Consider the following 17468-nt stretch of genomic DNA (forward strand, 5'->3'; position numbering starts at 1 on the left):
AAAAATCAAAAAACTAACTTGAAGTTTTATTACATACCAACCACTGCCAGTCGTAGACAGCTTTGGCTAACGCTGTTGAAAGAAATGACTGGAGTGAGACAATCATCAACAACTCTTTGTTTGCAATGCACACTTCATATCAGATAAGATTAATATGTAATGCATCATCAGTTTCAGCCTGGATAATGTTATAAGTTTGACTAAATTGCAACTGAAATTACCATAAGTTGATCATTATTTGGAGGATTCTTGATACATGCTAATGCTAACCACTAGCTAACTCAACATTAGCTTTATGTTTCAGGGGTGTCCAAGCAGAAGTTGCATTTACTACGTTACCCTCCACAGTGGTTCCACTTATTTCTAGTAATATCTTTGTTGGAGAGGCTTCACTTGATAAAGACAGACCAGATTTCTTCCCCTCTGTGTCCTTTGGTCAAATCGTCAGTGAATATAGTCCCATCAGTCAGAGTCAGCTTTTTTTATTAGCTCGGCTACATAGTCAATGAGGCCACTTCCTTAATATACTTCAGAGATAGATACCGATACCGTTTTTGTTTTTTTTACATCAGCCCTGGCCGATGGCCGATACCTGGTGCCGATTTTTCTGAGCCGACATTTGAAGCTGATACCGCCTTTGTCCCTCCATTGATAGTAGAGCTCCAGCCAGTCGCTGTTAAAAACAATCTTCCTCAGTTACTTATGTAGAAATGTTGTGAGGATGCAGGTTGTGTTTCAGTTTCCTCACAAAGTGCAGTCTCTGCTGGGAACATTTTTTTTTATTTAATGTGAGTTCTTGTGAAGCCAAACACTGCAGGGCCTGTTCAGAGAGCGAGAGTGGGCGCTGCCTGGAATCACGTTCACTGTGGTTAGCCGAGACGCTGCTCCACTCCAGCTCAGCCGACAGGATGATGGATGGCCAATTTTTGCAGCGTAGGGTGCCACAAAACTAGTTTTCCTCTGATATGTCTTTTGATCGGTTTGAGTGTTAGCTGTGCAGTGTGACGCTGGACTGTCAGTTCCTGAAATGCAGAGAATAAAGGTTTGTGCACAAATAAATGGAAGAAAGGAAGCTGTGGATATATTTGTGTAAATTTTCATGTATTGACACAAAGGGACAGCGCCTCCTGTATCGGAGGCGTCTAGAGCGTGAATATTTCTCATGTTAGCATGCTAAGCTAACATCTTACCTATCTCTTGAATGGAATTAATCTACAACAACTGTTGTCTTCCAGTTGCTTACAAAGCTGTAAAGTAGCACAATGGATTTAATGTTCAGAGGAGAAATACGTGGATCCAGCATAACATTATGACCACCTTCCTAATATTGTGTAGATCTCCATTGTGCCTCCAAAACAGCTGTGGCTCATCAGAGAATGAACATGGGCCTTCTGAGGGTGTCCTGCATGTTGTTAGTGGGGGGGTCTTTGAGGGGAGGGTCCTCTATGATGGATCTTCCCACAGATACTTGATCAGTTTGGGATTTAGTGAATTAGGAGGCCAAGTCAACACCTTGTGATGTTCTTCATGTTTTTTTTTAGTTGTTCTTAAACCGTTAAGCTGCTGCCATCAAGGAGGGTCATTGCTATGGGCTGGGGGTGTCTGGTCTGATCTGGTCTAGGTGGGGGCTACATGTCTATGTAACGTTCACATGAATGAATACCAGGTCCAAAAGTCAAAAGTCTCCCAGCAGAACATCGAATTCACTTCTCCTGTCAGTGGTCATAATGTTGTGGCTGAAGACCTCAGCTAAGGGCCTTGAGGTTGAGGAATCGAGTTCGTTTTCCTGACCGTCCCATGATTCCTGTTGTTGTGAGATTAAGGAAGCCTCGTTTCCCGTTCGGAAAAGCGTATTTCACGCTCCTCGGTTGTCCATGGTAACGGACCCAAAGAAACGCAGCGAAAAAGAAGAACCCAGCTTTAAAATGTCAAACTTCATAAATCCAACTCGTATAAAAGCTCGTAGATTTAACGTTGGGGAATCGTGAAGTCAAAGTCGGGTCAGCGCAGTATGATTTAAAGCTCACGTCTTTTATTTGTCTGGCTAACCTCATGGTTTCATTTGATCACAGGATCCCCAGGCTCCAGAAGAGGAACCTACAGCCAAGGTAGAAGCTGCTACTACGTTGTTTTGTATATTTATCTCTATTTTTTTTAAACTTCTAATTGGGGAAAATTAACAGAACATATATATATATAGTACATTTTCTAAATTTACATTGAATTAACTAATTTAGCCATGTATTAGCATATAGAAGGTGCTTATTATGAAGTGCTCTTTGAATTACTGCAATCACATCAATGGTGTCTGAAAGCTAAGACGTTGCATTTTACAACCAGTATGGTGTCATTCGGGTAATTACACTCCTCCTATAAGGTTATTACTCCCATAACATTCAGCAAATTGTAATCAACTCCCAGATATTGAAATTTTAGGTGAACAAGGGCAAAAGCACTTACTCACGGAGCATTTTCTAACCTTTTTACAGTTAAAATAAGTAAAATTATACCAGAATAATAGAGAGAACAATAAATATCTTTCTGGAGACGACCTGAAAATCACTAAATATGTCGTTACTCTGTTGGTACGAAAACTGACTCTTGGCAATTGGAAGAAACTGTAAAGATGCACAAACGCGAAAAGTTGAGATTCACAAAGCCTGGCTCCTAATAATGATATTTTAATTAATTTCATCAACTATTTTAGAACTAGGTTGTAATTCCCCCTGTTTCTTACAGGCACTCCAAATGAAATAGAAACAGATGAATGTTGTTGTATGTTAAGAATGTCTGATAAAAATTGGTATCATGTAAATGGTGGTGTGAAATAAAATAAACTAAATACTTGTGTACTCTGCTTGGTTTTCCAGGACAGTCGATCAAAATGTTCATCCGAGGTCGTCCCATCACCATGTACATCCCCTCCAACATCCAGAACTACGAGGACCTGAAGATGGAGCCGCCCTCCGAGAGACTGGAGCTGGACTGGGTGTATCCTTTTCATGAAATGCCACAGCAGAGCGCGACTCGCCGTTGTGTCTTTGTGAGGCTCGTGTTACATTCAGACTGATTTCACGGCGCTGGCATTCCTTGGATTGGAGCCACTCGGGCTGCATCGGAAAGGGTCCCTCTGGCTGCCTGCTGTCGTATCTGGTGTTTTTAAAATGTTAATTCGTGTCCGTCTGTGTCCGTCAGGACCTGGTTTTGTTTGTCATGTGTGAGTTGACACCTTGACTTTGTCGGCCTAGCTATGGCTACCGGGGACGGGACTGCCGGGCCAATCTCTACTTCCTGCCGACCGGCGAGGCTGTGTACTTCATCGCCTGCGTCATCGTGCTTTACCACATCAACAACCGCACACAGCGCCACTATCTCAAACACACAGACTGTGTCCGATGGTCAGTGGAACAGCAGAAATGCATCCACACTAGGGGGTTGCACAACTTTGGAATATTTCATTCAAGTCGTCACCAATGAAAAACACTAGAAAATGTTTAAATCTATGGCAACTGGTGCCATTAGTCACGTCCTGTTTCAACAATGTAAAGTAACTAAACTAAAACGAAACATATCCAAAAAAAACTGACCCTTAAACAAGCATCAACACTATGTTAACTTCCTAAAATGACAGAAACCATCCTTAAAAAATAATACGTGACGTGTATTTTAGTGTTTTACTTTGGTCCAACTTTGTCATTTTAACTTGTAAGAATTTATAGTTTTATCCACGAGACAGGTTTTTATTAAAATAATCATAACCAGCGTGTTTTATTTCACATAATTCAATGTATAATCATATTTAAATACTTCACTAGACATGAAGCTGTGTTTTATTGCCTATAGTTCATATTTATTTGTTTTATATTAACGTGCATTGTTGAATTATTTATATTGTTCTGCTTGTCATGTCATGGTAGTATGGACTTCTTCTAAAGTGATGTATATCCGCACAGGGTTAAGGCTTAGGATCCATTCTTAGGGTTCATTCTTAGGGTTAGGGTTCATTCTTAGGGTTAGGGCTTAGGGTTAGGGTTCATTCTTCGGGCTTAGGGTTAAAGGTTAGGTCTCACAGTTAAGGCTTACGTTTCGTTTGCTGCAACGATCCAATGGACGCCTCGTCTGTCTCCTAGGAGGTCTCCATGTTGTTATTGTCACATGATCAGAGACTAGTCGACCGGTTCGTGCAACTCCTTATGTGTAGAGTTGCCTTTTTTTAGGTTTAGGGGTTTTGTATATAAAATGTGTAACTTGACTCTCCAAACAACAAAATCTACTTCCTGTTCAAAGATGATGCTCAGTTTTTATACTTCTTAGGTCCTACTAACCCCAAATTAAAAATGCATACCAAACAAAACCCCAGGTCTCAGGAGGTTAAGTTAAAAATATGTAAAAGATATTTGGTATTTGACAATGGTAAGAGATAGAGACAGATAAATGAATGCAATGGCTTCGTGTCTAAAAGCATTCTACAATCCTGTATTGTCATATATCTAAATTATCTTATTATTTATTTTTTGCAGTCTTACCCTCCATCCTGACAAAGTGCGAGTGGCATCTGGCCAGACAGCAGGAGTGGATAAAGACGGCAAGGTGCCTATTGACCTTTTTAATCTTTAAATCTTGTATATTTTATATATTTCTGCACTTTTAAAACATAGCATCTGTGCATATATCAATTAAACAGCTAGTTTCTACTCTCTGTAATGTGCACCAGCCTCTGCAGCCATGCGTCCACATCTGGGACTCCACCACCCTGGTCACCCTGCAGCAGATCGGCCTGGGAACCTTCCAGAGGGGAGTGGGATCGGTGGCGTTTTCCTTCGCTGTAAGTTAAGACACTGTCAGCTCTAATTGGGACAAGAATTTTACTGTAGCAGTCCCTTGGATTGAAAACGACTGAGCAGCAACTTTATTCACTAAATCCTTACGGCACACTGAAGACTCTATTGAGACATTCACAGACGACAAACATTTCACTATTGGGTTCCCGTGGTAGACACAAATAAGGTCCCGATTAAGTTCGTATGTAAATAATTCCTCAAGTTTTATACATCCAAGGAATGCAAACAATAGATACAATAGTACTTTCTTCAGCTATTAAACGTGTGGACAACAGGTAAAAAAAAGATGAAGCTTAATATTGTGCAAATTAAGTGCAAAGTGGCTGTACTAATCCAACCAGGTGTTGTGAACTTGAAGACGGAGTGAACAGTAGGACAAATTTCAACTGTACAAGTGCATAGGGTTACACACAGGTTACATTAAAAGCATACAAAATTCAGAATATTTAAGATGTTACTCAAATTGGAAATCTCAATGTGGTCCTTCACACTTAAAACTGGAAATGTCCCGATCTGATACCCGTCTCTTAATATTCAGTAAATTCAGCCCTAAAATGATCTTAAATGAGCAAAACGGCCTCCACTGGAGATTCATAGAGTCTTTCCTTGTCTTCTCCGAGAGTGGACTGGATTCAGTCCAGTAAATATTTCTGTCAAAGTTAATGTAGTGTGGAGAGGGGAGCTCGTACCTTGGCTCCAGAAATGTTCTGGTCATCCAACGCTGCCATAAACTCCCTAACCCTCTCTGGAAGATTTTCCACCTGGATGTTGTCAGTGCAGCCTTTGCCTAAAGCCCTGCAACTGACCCGGGTTTTTCGCTCTGATGTTGATGTATCTGCCTGTTAAGTTCTGATTTTGTCACTCAGCGGCCTGACAGACTCTATCATCGTAGAAGCTTCAGCTCAAAAACAAGTTTTGGTCTACTCCCATAAAGACTGATATCTGAAGGGCAGAGATTTATGTTCCTTTTTTCAACCAAACAAATCAAATGTGTTGTTACACGATCGTTAATGGAAGCGCATAGGTGAATTAGTCCTACGTCATGTTTGGGAAATTACATCGACGGGGGAATGCATGAGCGACTGGGTTTATATACAGCTTGCTTTTTAATGATCATGGCAGCGTTCTGCATCCGAGGAGAAGAGGAGATTCGGTGCCAGATATTGGGCTCCGTACAGGACACAGTGATTTATTCTAGTATCAGCAGCCTTTTGAAAGAGCGAGGGTTTCACCGGTCCATTCTTCAGGTCATCAGCAAACTAAACTAAAAGCGTTAAAAAATACACCATGCTGCCCATCGTTTACCTGCAATGTACATGCTGACGTATTAGAGGGAGGAAAAAACAAGCACGCAGCTCTCACAGCTGGAGGTCCGACCCGGGACTTTAAATGTGAAAGTGGTTTAAGTTTTAATCGCGTACTACGACCTCATCAAACATCACAAATTGGTAAAGTTTGTCAATGCAGCACACGTGTTTAGACATGTAATTTTGCTTCCTGTTCTTCTTCTTACTCATATTTGTTTCCACTAAAACTGAAGAGGATTAAGGAGTTTTGACATGGGCGTGAGTTTTGGTGTTTGCTTTAGGCCTTTTAAAAAGTAGTGAGTAGCATCTTCAGTTCTAAGAGACTGTTGGGAAATTTAAGTATGAACCTAAAAACTCAGAAACTTGCTTGACTTGTTTCTGTAAGAACCAGAAACTGTTGCAACTTATTGCCATTAATGGTTGAATGGCTAACGAAGCACCAGTCCCAAGCTGTGAATGAGGTTGAAACTTCTTGGGGACAGAAGTTGTAAATTGATGGTTGATTATATCTCAGTCCACTTCCTCTGTTAAGATGATGCTTTAGGGTGTTTTTTCTTGTTGTTGTTTTTTTAAAAAAAATCTTTTTTAATCAAATCTGAAACCAAAATTCCAGTTGAATGAGGGTTGGAGGGACACGTTAACTTCAGCTCCAGAACAGATTTTGATTGGATTCAGGTCCTTACTCTGACTTGGCTAGAAAAGAGCTTTAATTCCCAGCTTGTTGTGATGGAATGCTTCAGGTCATTACCTCGTTATCTCGTTATCTTGTTGTCTTTCTCTACACAATGTTCTTCCAGAGTTTCTGGGCAGGCCTCAGAATTCCTTCTGTTTTCTCATCTGTCCATAGAATCTACAATGCTTTGGGTTTGTCCACATGTGTGTTGGCGTTGCCTTTTACCTAATTTATCACTCTTGGGGGATTTCTTTTTTTTGCAGATAGTTAGAAGCTGCAGACATGTTGAACTTTCTCCGTTTGTAGAATGTTTGCTTCTCTCTGTGTGGAGCTCAGCTCTTTTGGTGATTATCTTATAACGTTCCCTAAACATACCTGCACAACCCGATGTGTCCTCATTACCTTCTTTCTTGTGTCGTCATGGTAAAAGTAAAACGTTCACACACTGACCACTGAGCACGTTTGTGCGTTCTCCCCGGATCAACGTTGCCAACATTAATAAAAGTAAACACTTCCTGTACAGATGTTTTACATTAGGAAAGTCACTCTCCCTACCTAACATGTGTTATAGACTGTGTGCGTGTGTTTTCATTTAATTAATCAGTTTTTTATTGGCTTCATTTGTCCAGACACAGAGCCAAGACACACATTGCTGTTGTTGTTTTTGTGTTTTGTTTTCTGACTTGTTTCGATCCGCTGTTTCAGGACTCTGGAGCTTCTCTGTGTGTCATCGATGACTCTAATGAACACATGCTGTCGGTGTGGGACTGCGCCAAGGGCACCAAGCTGGCAGAGGTCAAGGTAAAAAACAAAAACAAAAACTGCAAGTGAACTTAAATGTCATAGTCAAAAGAATATTTCAACACGTATCAGCTTATCATAAGCTTAGCTTAGCTTAACTTTCACTTACCTTAACTGAACTGAATCTTAACTTCAACTCACAGCTTAGGTTAGCATAGCTTAGCTTAGCTTAGTTTACCTAAACTTACTTTAACTTCACTTCACGTTAGCTCTAACTTCAACTGAATTTATATTTACTTCACTTCACATCTTAGCTTAACTTAATTTATCTTAGTTAAGCTTTGCTTAAATTACATCAACTTGACTTAATGTAACTAACTTACCATAACTAACTTAGCTTAGCTTAACTTAACTTGGCCTAGCATAATTGAATTTAATTTATCTTAAGTTTAGTTCACATCTTAGTTTATCTTAGCTTAATTTGTCTCAACTTTCACTTAGCTTAGCTTAACTTAATTTATATATCTTAACTTCACAGCTTAGCTAACATCGCTTAGCTGAGTTTATCTTACCTTAACTTAACTTTTGCTTAGCCTAGCTTAGCTTATCTTAACTTAACTTAATTTCACATTTCACAGCTTAACTTGAGTATATTAATTTAGCCGAGCATACCTGAACTGAATTTCTAATTACTTCACTTCACATCTTAGGTTACATGCTCAGCTTAGCCTAGCTTAGCTTACCTGAACTTGCTTTAACTTCACTTCACATCTTAACTTAATTTATCTTAGTTTAGCTTTGCTTAAGTTACATCAGTTCAACTTAACTTTGGCTTAGCTTAGCTTAACTTTGTTTTATTTACCTTAAGTTATTTAACTTCACTTCATGTTTTAGCTTCACTTAATTAACTTAATTATTTAAAACTCCAGCAGTTACCTGAGAACCAGAACTTTTTGTAAAAAAAAAAAAAAAAAAAGTTGTGTATTCATCCCTGGGTACACAGCAAACAGCTAATTTATACATATTTAAGGTGTAGTTTAATAAGGTGCTAATGTGTGTTAATATGGTGTATGACTTCCTCGGGGTGATATCATTCTACAGTTTGAGACGCATCATCAGACTTTTACGAAATTAGCAGCTACTTCCAGGTTTCACGGCAGCAGATCAGGTCGGCTGTGTGCAGAATGTGCAGATCCTTCCTCTGAAGGAGGTCAGGAAGGGAGAAGCTGGTGGCCACGTCTATGCTTTTATAGGCTTTTATCCCAAAATGCCTCAACTTCCTTGAGAGCAATGTCAGGATAGCTGCCATGGCAACAGTGTAAATATTTTATACGGTACATGTGTTCAACTGGGTGTATGTATATGTATGTGTGTGCTCTCCAGTGCAGCGGTGTGAACGTATAAGTGGGTGTTTGAACTTGTTTGTCATATGAATACAAGATTTTTGTTTTTGTTGGCGGGGAGGGGGTGGGAGGGGGCTTGTGCAAAACTAAAAAAACTAAACAAAAAAAACATATCGCATGTTTTTCATGTTTTGTGGAACATCCAGAGTGCATGGATTGAGTGTGAGTGCTGGACGGGCCAACGTTTGGCCCACGCAATGTAAACATACGAGTTCATCCAACAGGAACAAGATGATTATAACCCCCCCATTCCTCCCCCATTCCTCCCCCTCCTCCTCCATCCCTCCCACTACCACAGCAGTGGAATAGTCCATATGCCTCTTTACAGCAGGGCCATGAATGGAGCTTTTTGTGTCAGTGATGTGAAATGATGCTCCTGTAACTGTGTGCAGTGAACGCACAAGAACCTCGAGGAACAGAAAACCCCATTATCTATTGGGAAAATCAACAGTTTTTTAATTTATTTTAATCACAAATTCTACCACACCCTCTGATTTGTGGGTGTTTTTTGTAGCCAAGCAGTTATTGACAGGTGATGCGTGAGGTTGCGGCGCCAGTCGTGCTGTATGTGGAGGCCTGTGCAGACGCTGTAAACTAAGAATGAATTCAGAAATACAGATAATATTTGTATGAATTTACAAAATGCAAAGTGAGCAAACAACAGAAACATCGATACCAAATCATAAAACTGGATATGAATCCAGACGATGCGTCACCACTTCCTCGTCAGCCAAACTGACGCTATTTTTCCGGAGATAAGGGCGGCGCCATCTTGCTACTTTGGAGCCAGAGTCTGATCAGACTGGAGCCACGTGGATGACGCTTCTTCCTCCAGACTCACTCTCGTTTTCATTTAATGAACACTACGCTCTGCTGGGCAACTGGTGGTCGCCATTATGTCCCATCCTGTTTCTATGGAAACTAAAACGGATCCAAAAAATTGACACGAGTACATGCAGAAACCATCCTTGGAAAAATAATATTTGATGTTTATTTTAGGCTGTGTCCAAAATTGTGTCCAAAATTTCCCTACATAACCCCTTTATAGTAGCCTACTGTATATAGGGGTTATGTAGAGTAATTTTGTAACGGCCATGATTTTTGTACAGGCCATTTTGTAGTGATGTCCAAAACCTCAGTGATCAAATTCTATGCCCTACAGAGGGGGCTCAAAATTTCCCATAAAGCATTGCAAAAAGTCAACAGGCGATGGATATCCCATCATGCATCACGTCTCTAGCTCAGCCGCCGTTAGTGGCTGTTAGTGAGACACATTTTGAAGTTTCGTCGCAAAAATATGAAGCTTTAAAAAAAAAAAAAAAAACATACCGCTAAATAATGATACATGTAGCGTCTGAAAGCTGTTGAGTTCAATATGGGGAGTAGGAATTAGGAAGTGAGGGAACAATTTCGGACACAGGTGTTTTAGTTTGGCCCAAGTCCTAACACGGAGGAGGTGGAGCTTATGACTTATATACTGTATATATAGCCTCCAGCCACCAGGGGGAGCGCTACTTGCTCTGGCTTCACATCAGAGGATCTCTATACAGTCTCTGCATCAAACCATTTCTTATCGGGACAAGTTGCACAAAGTCAGAGGTTTCGTAGAACATGTGCAAGTTTTACCTAGAACAACCTTGATTGAACTTTCATCACTTCAGGGTAAAGTTTTAATATCTCGTTAATAGCGTCATTTAGCAACTTTGCTCCTTTTTTTTTTCCTCGAACCCAGCCCCCCTTCCTCTTTAGCTAGACGTCGCCTAGCAACGCAAACAACAGAAACTGTGAGGCTCAGTGGTTTTATTTTGTCACGTTTAAATTAGGAAAGTGAAATCAGACCTCGGCATGTGGAGCGGTGCAAGGTTTCGTGAGCCGTGCTTGTACTGGGATGGAGGTGCGACCCCCCCCTTCGGAGAATGAATGGTTGCGATCAGCCATAACAATATGACCACCTTCCTAATATCATGTAGGTCTCTCTTGTGCCTCCAAAGCGGTTGTGATTTATCAGAGAATGGACATGGGCCTTCTGAGGGCGTCCTGTGGTGTCTGGCTTTGAAGGGAGGGGCCTCTATGTTGGATCATTCCACAGATACATGATCAGTTTGAGATCTAGTGAATACGGAGGCCAGGTCAACACCTTGTGCTGTTCTTCATGTTTTTTTGAGTTGTTACTAAAGTGTCTTTGTGCGTGTCTGCCATCAAGGGGTGTCATCGCTATGGGGTGGGGGTGTCTGGTCTAGGTTGGTGCTACATGTCTAAGTAACATCCCATGAATGAATGAATGAAGGTTCAAAAGTTTTCCCACAGAACAGTAAATTTTGACAAGATGGTTTAAATGTTATTCACTTCTCCTGTAGGTGGTCATAATGTTGTGGCTGATCCATGTAAGTTACACTGATGCCGCTTTAATGCAGGAATTTAATAACGTCTGATATATAATGATATAAATATCATAATATAATAAGATATAACGTCTGATAAAGAATTTCAAGTTACTCTATTGAAAAACCTGGAAGAACAAAACTTAAATTAGCCTCAGTTTAGATTTTCTGTCGGTACAGACTTTAAATTTCTTCTTGAGTCTTAATTTTTCCATCATGCATGCAGCCTAGATCAGTATTTGGCATCCAGTTCATCCAGGATTTTATTTTATTATTATTAATTCTGAAGGAGCAGTTTGGACCGATTTCTGGACTTTCCCCACGTGTCAAAAGCTTGAGTGAACCGGTCATATAATTACTATTTTTATTTCTCTGTATTTCTAGAGCACCAACGAGGCCGTGTTCGCCGTGGAGTTCAACCCCAGCGACAGCACCAACATCATCACCTGTGGAAAATCCCACGTCTACTTCTGGACGCTCAGCGCCGGGCAGTTCACCAAGAAACAAGGCATCTTTGGAGTAAGAGTTTATCCCCCCTCCTCCTCCAGCTCACGTTACTTCCCCCGGTTCTTCTTCTTCTTCTGAATGCAGCTTCCTCAGTGTCGGCCCAAAAACGGGGAAGTGAGCAGCGCAAACTAAGAGAAGTGAAAGTTTACGGCAAATATCGTACATTTCAAAACGTTGACGAGTGAATCATCTAATTCAGTCTGAACACGTCGAGTACGTTACGCTGTGTCCTCCTGAGACCAGAGCTTCGCTTTGCCAAGTTTGTCCAAGTGAGACCTAAGAAGTGAAACAACTGAGCGTCATCTATGAACAGGAAGTAGTTTTAGAAAAACAAATGTCCTCATGTGTGGACACAGGGATTATTTCACACAAAAAAAATGGTATCAATTCCTGATCACGGCTGAGCAAAAACAGGATTACAAACAGTGAAATTCTCAACCGAGTACTTGCTAATTAGTGACGTCGTAGCTTGTTACTGTCGATAGTATTTGTTAAATTTCCGCGTTGTATCAAACTAGGAAAGTTCATAATCAAAAATAAACAAGTTTCGACCGTAGAATTTGATGATATTTTGAACCTTGTCCACTTTTCCCCCGTGATCGGCTGCAGAATGAATCATGATCCTTTGTTGCCACTAGATGGCAGACTACAGCGTCCACGTATGGGGACAACGGGTCTAAACAAAGCAGAAAAAACTAAAACTAAAAATATTATCGTCCCCATATGAGGACACAGGGTCTCAGGAGGATATACAAGGAAACAGAAGATTTTTTTGTCACCTCTGCTCATGTTTGGTTCAAATAACAGGTTCTAAAAACAGTTTCCAATGTTTTCAGAAATACAAGAAGCCCAAGTTCATCCAGTGCTTTACATTCAGCCTGACCGGAGACGTTCTGACCGGAGACTCCGAGGGAAACATCCTCACCTGGGGCAAATCAGCTGCAGACATCAAGACTCTGGGGAAAGGAGCCAAAGGTCAGGGCTCATCGAAACGTACATGTCAAAGGCACAAACACACGGGCATGGCCGGCTTCTCGCTCGCCTTAAAATAAGCTAATAAGCTAGGAAGGGACAGAAGACGGTTAGCGAACAATGACTACAACCAAAAGGGAAGTGGAAATGGCACAATTAATGGCCACAAAAGTGCAACTTAGACATAAAGGGACATAAAACTGCTGCAAACAACAACTACAACTACAAACGGGCACAAAGTCTATAAAAAGGCAGCTAAGGGCTCTTGGTTTCCTTCCATGAGAGAGCTATTCCTGTCTTTACCAATAATAAACATATACACTTAGTCTACAAATATTCCTTGATGTTTTTTAATCCTCAAATTGTCTGGATATAAACAAATGTGGGACTAAAGGTTGTTTCCGGAGTCGTATATCAGAGAAAGTCTGGTCAACTCAAATCATGGCGCCATGTTTGCCACATCAGAGGTTAGATTGTACAGTGTAACTCTATGAGGCGGATGTTATTGTGATGAAATCAATGTCTTATTTTCACCACCTATAAATGTTATTACCAACGTCTGTCAATATGTAAAAGGCCCTCACTTAAATATCCCAACGTCTTCTTACTTTAAATATCTTTAAATGAACCTGTAAAATGCTTTGTAGCACAATCACTTCATCAGTCATGGAGCTGTGTTTACCTTCTCCTTAGTATCCGTGTTCATCCATCACCGTTAAAAGTTGGAAATTCCTCCGACAAATTCTCAGAAATAATGAAAATTAAACTAGTCTGTTTTTAAGCATTATCATTATTACATTAGCATTAGCATGTTAGCCATAATAACTTAGTAGTAACTGAGGTAAAGTTACATGTCAATTAAATTTGTCTATTAACATGGACATAAATTACATGAACACACTGGTTTCACAGTATATATGAAGGTAGCTGCTATTTTTCTAAGCCTTTAGTCTAGATAACTAGCTAGCATAAGGCTAGCATAAGGCTAGGTCAATGGTTTTGAGATTAACGTTCACATTAATGATCGTATGACCATGGATTTTTTCCTATAAAATCTTAATAAACGTCAAAGAGAGACATTGACATTTACCTCATCACATAATAGTTAGAAATCAGTTACATCCAGTTCTTCCTTTTAATCTTCTGCTCCATAACTTTCTCTGTTTTTGTTCAGTGGGGAAACGGTGGAGTTTCCTCCGTTTGTTTTCCTGATCCCGTGCTGGAGCCGTAGGCTGAGCACTGTGGCATATTTTAACTTTTAATCCAACTTTATTCTCTGTTGTTGCCACTTCTCTATGGGTGAATATTGGTTGGACGTATCCAACATGGCGGCATGAAACATGTGACCAGTTCAGAACCAATCAGCATAGAGGGACAGATCTCTCTATTTGTTTCTTTTTTAATTTTGTTTTTTTGGTCTTTCCATGTCCCACAGAGACCTTCCAGATCATGCGTCAGACCCGGGCCCACGAAGGCAGCGTGTTCACCCTGTGCAACCTGCAGGGCGGCGCTCTGCTCAGCGGCGGCGGGAAGGACCGGAAGATCATCCGCTGGAGCGCCGACCTGGCTCCTGAGAGAGAGTGTGAGGTGAACCACGGCTTTATATGTGAATGATGGCGGTGGTGGGGGAGGATTAAGACAGAGAAAGACCCGGGGGCTCGTTGTCTGACGGGATCATTTGTCCAGATTCCAGAAAATTTCGGGGCCGTTCGAACCATCGCAAACGTGGATGAGGAGGAGCTTCTTGTTGGTACGACACGAAACGCCATCCTCAGAGGGACCTTCTCAGACGGGTTTGTGGCCATTGTACAGGTAATACTACTACTACTACTACTACTACTAGAGAATTTAAAGTACTGCGGGACATAAACTGCATTTCTGTGACAGTTTTTTGCAAAATAAAATCGATATTTCTGAAATTTTGATAAAATAAGTAAATACAGTACGATAAAGTCCATTTCTTTTTATTTTCTAATTATTGATTTTATTTAACTGTCTTAAACCTAGATTTCTCTTTTGCTAACAGCTTTTTTTAACGAACTTACATCAATACAATGAAATAAATAAATAATGAAAGATGTTCTGATAGTTAAAAAGCGCATCTGTTTAATTTAATTTAATTTAATTTAATTTAATTTAATTTTTATTTAATTTATTTGCTTTTTATTTTAGATTTATTTCGTTTTTTCTTTGTAATAATTCTTCATTTAATTTAATTATTTATGCTTCTTATTTTATATTTATTTTATATTTCTTGTTTTTTTGAATAATTTTTCATTTAATTTAATTATTTATTTTTCTTGTTTTATATTTATTTTATTTTTTATATTTTTTCATTTAACTAATTTTTTATTTTTCTTATGTTATATTTATTTTGTTTATTTATTTTTAATAATTTTAAATTTAATTCTTTATTTTTCTTATTTTACATTTATTTTATTTTATTGTCTTACACCTATATTTACTTTTACTAACAGTGTTTTCCTTCATAAACTGAACTTTCAGGTGAACTAAAGAAAACAAATTTTCCTCATGATGACGTCTACTTCATGTGTTTGTATAAACACAGTGAACAAACACTCACCTGCCGTTTCCTTTCGTGCAGGGTCACGTAGATGAGATGTGGGGTTTGGCCACTCATCCCTCCCAGAACATCTTCCTCACCTGTGGCCACGACCGACAGGTGTGTTTGTGGCAGACAGAAGAACACAAGCTGGACTGGTGCATCACCCTGGAGGTACGACTCCCTGCTCCTCACGTGTAATTAGATTAATTAATACATGAATAACATATTAATTATCACTCTGTGTGTGTTTCTGTAGCAGGAGTACGGCCTCTGTTCTGATTTCTGCCCTAACGGGTCCGTGGTGTCAGTCGGCCTCAGCACAGGAAGGTAACGCAACACAACATCCACTCAGATGACGACAATGAAATGATGAAATCACTTTCTTTAATTCACCCGAACGTTCAGAATATGAAAAACTTATACAGGTACTGAGCCACAACAGATATTAAGTGGTCACAGTAACTCAGTTAGTATAAAAAAATAAAAATAAAAATAAAATTAAAAAAAATAATAATAATAATATTTAAAAAAAAAATGGATGTAAGACAATTAAATTTAGAAAAATAAGAAATAAAATTACAAATTAAAAATACGAATAGAAAAAAATTAAAATGATGAATTAAAAAAAATAAATGTACCAAAATAAAAATGTTAAATTCATTAGATTAAATTAATAGATTAACTTTTTAACTGTCAAAACATCTTTTGAGGATTATTTATCATTTATTTTATTCTACTGTTGCTCGAATGTTATTCCAATATTTCTACTCTGCTCTACATTAAAAACCAGTTTATAGATTCACTTTTTAATCATCAATTTATTATTATTATTATTGTTTATTTTGTATTTTACTGTTAATTGTTGCTTTTCCATTAAATGTAGTTTAAACCAGGGGCGTTGAACAAAGACTCTTTCTGCTTATGTTGACGATCAAAAAGTCAGAAAATGTGCGACCACATCATTTTTACTTTTATATACATCAGATGTTCCTCCTTTCGGTCCAATTCTTCTGCCTTGTGGTTGGAATAAATAGTTTCATGTCCTTGCTCAGGAAAAGATGGACAAAAAAAAAGACGTGTGTGTCTCTGAATTGGTAAATATTTATTATACAGGTTCATTTAATAGTGAAAACATTTATAGATACAAAGACAATAATTACATTCGCTTTTATTTCAAATAGAAGATAGAAACTGAAAATGATCTCATATTCGATCCACATGTTTTTACTCAAACATGATAAACGTCAGTAAAGTTCACCAGGTCTGAATGTGTTTATGAGCTCATTAAAAAAGGGAAAGAAACAGAGTGAATGTTAAATGGAAAAGAGGAAGGATTAAATGAGCTTCTTACTCATTTTCAAACATTTTATTCATATTCAAATGTAGTTTTTTTGTATTACATGTTTGAAATAAAGCATCCATTCATTCATTCATTCATTCATATTCTAAACCTTTTAAAATGAGCATAAAATAAATAAACACTAGAAAGTCCATGAAGACAGACCGCAGAGGAGGGTTAAATCCACCAGGGGGCATCAGACAACAGCTCAGATATGATTCAGAGTTACAGTCGTTATCCTGTTATCGTCCCTCACGTCTCCGTCCATGTCCCTGTCTTCTGTGACCAGGTGGTTGGTCCTGGACCTGTTGACCAGGGAGGTTGTCTCTGAGTCCACCGATGGGAACGAGCAGCTGTCTGTCATGAGATACTCACCAGGTTCGTGTTTTTAACTATATATCAAACAGGACCCATCAGACCACATGACCTCCCCCCATGTCTCCAGAGTCCAGTCTTTCTGCTCCCTACCAGACTGAAGCCTTTTTCTTTTTTTTGCCCGGTTGTCCTCACTGAGTAGTGGTTTTCTTAAGGCTACACAGCTGATCAGTCCCGGTCCACTGAGTTCCCTTCACATGCTCTTGCCTTCACTATTAAACATTTGATTTCACCAAGTTTTAGAAGTTCAGTCTCCTTAGATGTTTCCTCTGCTTCCCCCGTCTCAAACATGCTTGTTTAAGAAATGAGAAGCTACTCATTGAGTCCATTGAGGTTAAATAACTAATTCCCTGCTGAAAATAT

General features: G+C 39.3%; 1 protein-coding gene across 2 annotated transcripts in view; it reads left to right on the forward strand.

Annotated features, from left to right (window-relative positions):
- eml3 (EMAP like 3) overlaps positions 1–17468 on the forward strand; it is a 54531-nt gene that overhangs the window by 32028 nt on the left and 5035 nt on the right. For both annotated transcript variants that reach the window (XM_047600773.1, XM_047600782.1), the window contains 13 exons: positions 2073–2108; positions 2871–2991; positions 3249–3398; positions 4521–4590; positions 4715–4825; positions 7527–7622; positions 11731–11865; positions 12690–12828; positions 14261–14412; positions 14512–14637; positions 15431–15562; positions 15648–15718; positions 17020–17108. In XM_047600773.1, the coding sequence (XP_047456729.1) occupies positions 2073–2108; positions 2871–2991; positions 3249–3398; positions 4521–4590; positions 4715–4825; positions 7527–7622; positions 11731–11865; positions 12690–12828; positions 14261–14412; positions 14512–14637; positions 15431–15562; positions 15648–15718; positions 17020–17108 (1428 nt within the window). The remainder of the gene's footprint in view (positions 1–2072; positions 2109–2870; positions 2992–3248; positions 3399–4520; positions 4591–4714; positions 4826–7526; positions 7623–11730; positions 11866–12689; positions 12829–14260; positions 14413–14511; positions 14638–15430; positions 15563–15647; positions 15719–17019; positions 17109–17468) is intronic.

Source organism: Mugil cephalus, chromosome 1, assembly GCF_022458985.1.
Source record: "Mugil cephalus isolate CIBA_MC_2020 chromosome 1, CIBA_Mcephalus_1.1, whole genome shotgun sequence".
NCBI lineage: Eukaryota > Metazoa > Chordata > Actinopteri > Mugiliformes > Mugilidae > Mugil > Mugil cephalus.